At 31.7% G+C, this 6380-nt stretch overlaps 1 protein-coding gene across 1 annotated transcript; it reads left to right on the top strand.

Annotated features, from left to right (window-relative positions):
- Positions 1–5641: 5641 nt before the first annotated feature.
- Positions 5642–6178, top strand: BDBG_16720 (uncharacterized protein; the record flags this gene model as incomplete). Its single annotated transcript, XM_031724610.1, has 2 exons — positions 5642–6138; positions 6172–6178. 2 exons carry the CDS (start codon positions 5642–5644, stop codon positions 6176–6178), a joined length of 504 nt encoding a protein of 167 aa, XP_031577443.1.
- Positions 6179–6380: the final 202 nt, after the last annotated feature.

The raw sequence follows: 6380 nt of genomic DNA, 5'->3' as shown, positions 1-6380 counted from the left end.
AGAAATCTATTCCAATCCAGTTCATTTCCTGAGTTAACTGATGGAAATGAAGAAGAGACTCTTTCTCTGATTATATGATTTGAGCTCATCTTCATGACTCTCAGAGCATAGTTCATACAGGCCTTTTCAAATCGAATAGCAGGAGGTGGAATTGAAGCTTCAATTTCCATTGCTTTAATAGAAGATGACTTGAATGCACCCAGAATTCTTCTCAAAGCTCTGTTTTGTAGACTTTGAAAGAGTTCAGTGAAGTTTCCTTGATTGTTCCATCAAACTTGAACTCCATAATCAGCTACTGAGATAATACAGGTTATGTATAACTGTCTCATAGCCTGAAAGAATAGACCTCTCTCAGTATTTGATAGTCTGTTTATACTATTCAGTAGTCTCTCTGCCTTGATGATTCTTTGTTGAATATGATATTTAAAATTCAGCTTGGAGTTTAACCATATTCCTAGCCATTTGACATTTAAACCGGGTTTAATCTCTTTATTCAAAAGAGTTAGACTTAGTTCTTTCTCATTAAATCTGAGAAAAAAGTGAATTAACTCAGTTTTATTCATATTAAATTGAATTAGATTGATATCTGCTCTAACAAAGATTTTCTTTACTGCTTTCTCAATCACTTCTAAGTTCTCTTTGATTGTCTTTGAACTGTAGAGTAGATCAATATCATCTATATAACTTGAAGATCTCACTATTTTCATCTCTCTATTCTTGAATAGATATGCAGTGTATATTGCAAATAAAACAGGTGAGATTGAAGATCCTTGTGATACTTCTATTTTTATCTCAGTTTTATCTTGTTTTCTTCCATCAAAGAATAGTTGTATAATTCTTTTAGACATGAAACAATTGACTCATTTTATTAGAGAAAGTGACAGTTTTAACATCTTCAAAGTTTGAATCATCTTAGACTTTGACACATGATCAAATGCATCTTTTATATCAATAAAAACTGCAGTTGAGACCAGGCCTTCATGCTTTGCTACTTGAATATCATGAACAACTGAGAGAACAGTATCAATTGCAGAACATTGTTTTCTACCTCTCATTTATTCATTAAATAGAAGAGAATCACTAATAGAGCTTATAAAAGATAATCTAGTAGCTATTATCTTTTCTAGAATTTTTTTCAAACAGTTCAACAGAGATATTACTCTATATGACTTAGGAATTGAAGCCTTTCTATTAGGTTTTACAAGGATTACTTCAGTAGCTTCTCTCCAGCATTCAGAATGATAATCATTTTTTAAGAGATTGAAAAAGAGCTCAAAATATTCATTCTTCAAGTAGGAATATGTGTTTTGAATAATTGAGTGATTAATTGAATCAGGCCCTGCAGCAGTTTTAATTGAACTTGAGAATATTGCTGACTCTAGTTCATCATATGTAAGCTCAGGCCATTCCCAGTTATTTTCATCAATATATTCATGAAATGACATATTCTTCTCTTCTAAATGTGATGATGAGTTTTGAAAGAGAATTCTCATAAAAGCTTGACATTTTTCCTCAAAAGAATTTGCTGTATATAATTCATTCTGAAATTCATATTCTAAGATTGAAAGCTTTGCTACACTTCTTGTTTTAGTATAGTTAAAGGCTTTGAAAACTTCTTTTTCTTATGCTTCTTTAAGAAATTTGTTCCAGCAATCTGTTTTGGCTTTTTTAATATCTGAAAAATATTCATTTTGAATAGCTTTGAACTCTTCATCAGATATTAAGTGATTCTTCCAATCTCTCTTAGCAGTGGCTAATTGCTTTCTTTTAGAAGTGATATTCTCATTTCATCAAGGTTTGAAATACTCAGAAGACTTTTTCTTTGGAATAATTTCTTCAATACTTGTTAGAAGAATAGATGTAATCAGCTTTACTCTATTCTCAAGCATTTCATTTGATATATCTTGACTTTGATTTCAATAGAGCTCATTCTGTCTTTCAGATTTCAGCTGTTTTACTCTTTCTTCAACTGCTTTTCAATCAGCTTTTTCAAAGTTATACTGATTAGAGAGAAGAGGATTTTCACTTCTTTGTTTTTCACTCAGTTCAATATCAAATTGAATGATCTCATGACCTGATTCTGAGGTTTCATTTGAATTAATAAATCAGTTTATAAGTCTTTTTTCAATTAGATTTTATGACATGAAAGTTAGATCTATAATAGATTTCTGTTTCATGTCTTTTCTAAAGAATGTTTGTTGATCAGACTTGTTAACTAAATCTATTGAATACTTAAAAGTTCATTCAACCAGTTTATCTGCTCTTACTGCTCTTGTGCACTCTGAGTTCCATCAGAGATGATGTGCATTGAAGTCTCCTGCAATTATAGAGTTTTTTAAGAGAGTTATATTTAAAAATCCTCTATCAATTGTCCAGGTATTGTTGTTTTCTTTCAATGATTTTTCATTATAGATATTTATAAGTTGAATAGTATCAAACTCATTATCTTTATCTATAATGTCACCCACTAGAATGTCAGAGTCAGATATGATATCAAATCTCAGATTAAATTGATATCTTGATCTTTTTCTCCCATAGATTGCTACTCTTGATTTTATCTCAGATTTTTCAGGAAGAAAGCAGTAATAGCTTGGATGAGAAATGATGTACTTTTACTCAGTATCAAAATTTGGTTCTTGAAGAAGTACAAAGTCAACTTTTTATTCAAATGCAATCTGAAGACAAGAATAAATGCAATTCAAGTTTCTATTCACATTATTTTGAATAAATGTAATTTTTGAAGAGTTTTTAAACTTTTTTTGTTGTTTTTGTTGTATATTCATACTAAAAGAGAGTGAAGATATAGTAGAATCTAATCACTATCACCAGATAGTAGATTATAACTATTTTGAAAAGCAGGAATCTCAACTGCTTACATTCTATCTAGTTTATTATCAGAGTCATTTCTCAATTCTCTAATCTTAACAGGTGTTTGAGAATTCAAATTCTGTTTACATTTAGCTGGAGAATTGAAGTTTAAAGATCTATATAGTTGAGAGTTTCTTCTTTTTGAGCTTGCAGTTGTGGATTTACTAGCTTGACTTTTCTCTTCAGTTTTAGATTCACTTTGAGCTTCATCTTTTCTCCAGTTCTTCTGAGTTCTTGGAGTAAATACACATTCTTTTGAGCTAGATGCATGTTTTTCTTTGCAATTGGAGCACTTAAGCAGAGTATATTGACATATTTCACCTCTTTTTGAGCATGTTTCACATTTATACTCACTAGTTTTATGATCTCTAGCACAGAATGTGCATTTTGAGTCTCTGAAACAAGAGATTGCAAAGTGTTCATATCTTTGACAGTTTGAACACTGTGTTTGAGCTTTGAGATTCATTCTTGAATCTTTGTATTCATGAACTCTCATTTTCAAATCTGCTACTCTTACTTCAGAGATTCTTGATTATTCAAGTATCTTTGTATATACTAGAATAGAGGCATTTCTTCTGCTCTGTCTGAACTCAATTGAATTAAGTCATACAGACTCTTTTCTCAGTTGAATAGAATTGTATTCTTCTAATTCATTTTTGAGAAGCAGTATTTCTTCCTCACAGTCAAAAATTTCAACTGAAATATTATGAAGAATGAATTTGTCTCACTTTTCATATCTTTCAGATAGAATTATTGTATTCAGTAGAGATTCTATTGCTGATTTTCAGAGATTCTCATTCTGAATGAGAAATTCTGCACTGAATTCAGACATTATAGTCAAAATAATAGAGTTTTTAAAGAAAGATAGCTCAATTGAAGCTATAACTGATTTTTGAACTTCAATATCAGTCATTAACTGAGAATAGAACTGCTGATTAATTTCATTTCTAATTCTGAAAATGAGATTTGAGTTTAGCTTATTTTTTTATAAGCTCTTCTGATTTGAGACTTTGAGAATAAGTCTTCTGTTTCTGAAGATTTGAAAGTTCTTCTCTTTTTGTATTTCTTTTTTTTTCTTTCTATGAACAGAGATCTGAGAAATATTCTTCTCAGATTTCTCAGAATTTTGAGCAGATTTTGAACTAGCAGGTTTGAAGACAGCAGATTCTGCTACTTGAGCATATGTTTTCTTCTAATTTGAAGAAGAAGATGAAGAAGTAGAAGATGAAAAAGAGTCAGTGACTGTACTGGAAGATTTCAATGTTTTTTGAATTGTGTTTGAAATTCCAAGTTTGAACTTGATCACTTCTTGTAGTTGTCTAGCCTGAGCATGAAGAATTAACAGAACTTCTTCATTCTTCTTACTCAGATACTGTTTTCCAAGAATTTTGCTTACTTTTTTCAGTTTCTGTATTTTGAGAACTTATTATTTCTCTATTTCTTCCTTCTTTCTTCTCTTTAGAATTTCAATCTCAGGAATGACATCTGGGAAAACATCTTTTTCCACATCAACTGAGTGTACTCTTGAACTCATTTTACTCACTGAATGAAAAGTTGATCAGACTGTTTCAATTGAGAGATTTATCAGTATATTTTCAAATGAAAAGTTGGTCAGACTGTTTCAATTGAGAGGTTTATTAATCTATTTTCAAATGAAAAGTTGGTCAGACTGTTTCAGTTGAGAGATTTATTAGTCTATTTTCAATTGAAAAGTTAATCAGACTGTTTCAAAAGAAGAATGAAAGACTTTTATGTATAAAACACCTGATTTTTTTTCACACTAGTTCAGTAACTAGGTTAGATTTTTGAAGAGAATCTAATAAACTAAAAGTGATTTTTAAGATAAATCAATAAAATCTTTACAAACTCTTTCTTGAAATACAGTGAGAAAAAGTATGATATCAATTAATAATAAATCAGATAATATGACAGTTTTTGAGAGAAAAACTGACAAAAAATAAGTCAATTTTTTACAGAGAAATTGATTAAAACTATTCAATTTTATTCTAAATCATTCAATTCTTCTCACATAACAAGTATGCAACTCAAATCAGTCAATAAAGAGTGTAAAAGAGAATTAAGTATTAATAAAAGCTCTTCAGTCACTGAAAAAGTAATTCTTACTTAAAAGAATATGAAATTATGACAGAAAACAACTCTGTTTTTAATTCTTTGTAAGAATATTGTATAAAACTCAGAGAAAAACACCTTACTTTTTCAAGAGAAGTAAAAAACTATTTCTAAGATCTTTTTTTTTTGCATTAACTGCTGTAGAAGAATGAGATAGAAACTGCTAAGATATGCACTACTGTATACTCTCTATCAAGACTTTCTCTCTTCAGAGTCTTGATATTATAGAGAATATAAGTCTGTTTCTATATGATAATGTAAATATTGTCAGCAGGATGTAGAGAAACTGGTTATTTATATCTCAAAATAGAAGACTTTGTCAATGATTATATCAATATAGAGTTAATTCTCAAATTCAATAGAAATCTAGTGTTGCTGTTCTCAATCTCTTACAGAATCTATTGAATATTGAGATATTAAAACTAGATTTAATATATCTCACTGTGCAGGGATCAAAGGCTCAGTCAGATCTTGAGATATACTGATTTTATAGTTGTTGATGTGCTGTTGACTCATTGTTCACTGATTATATATTGAATGCTGTTGTCAAGGTATCTTTTTGTATCATTCTGCTGGGGATGGGCCAGATTGAGAGGGGTAGTACAAGGGTGAGACTTGGTGTTGAAGTCTAGATACACAGGCGATGGACCGTGGAGATTGCACTTCAGAAGAGTCTGTTGATTATGTGCTTGATATTATCGCCGAGGTATCTTTTTGTATTTTTCTGCCGGGGATGGGCCAGATTGGGAAGGGCGGTACGAGGGTGAGACTTGGCGTTGGTGTTTTGGAACATCAAAGATGGACAGGGTTTTCGCGGAGGTCGCTCCTCGGATATCTCCACAACTACAGGTCGGGGATCTTCCAAAATCGAGAAGATTGGTGCATATGGCTAGGTCACTTCACCTTACAATTTGTATGGCACTCTGGCCCGGGGTTGTGGTGTGGTAGGGGAGAATGGGGGATAATCCCACACAGGAGCTTCGAACAACGTCCGGTTCACGTTTGGCTGGATAACTCCACCACCACACAGGGTATGCGGTCGGTGATGGGGTCAGAATGCTCGTATGATCGAGGGCTTTTCGATGGATCTATCGGCGGGTTCTTATTCGAAAAATCGAGCGAGTTCGTGGTGGAGCGGTTGTATGTTGAATTCACTAACTCTTAGTGTTATAGAGAGTAGTTATACAGACTTTTTCTCTCTCTTTTTCTTCTTCTCTTATAAGAGATTAAGAGACTCTTCAGTTAATCTGTTTATAATACTCAGTCTGAGCATTCTATAAGGTTTTTCTATCTTCTCTAGTTTGTCTGTATCTATCACTCTAGTCTTTTTAACATAGTCAGACCTGTGAGAGAGTCTGTCTACTGAGTTCTTAGTTTTCTTA

The sequence above is a fragment of the Blastomyces gilchristii genome, assembly GCF_000003855.2.
Source record: "Blastomyces gilchristii SLH14081 genomic scaffold supercont1.4, whole genome shotgun sequence".
NCBI classification, from domain to species: domain Eukaryota; kingdom Fungi; phylum Ascomycota; class Eurotiomycetes; order Onygenales; family Ajellomycetaceae; genus Blastomyces; species Blastomyces gilchristii.
The sequence above is the reverse complement of the archived record's forward strand: the minus strand, read 5'-3'. Positions and strand labels throughout refer to the sequence as shown.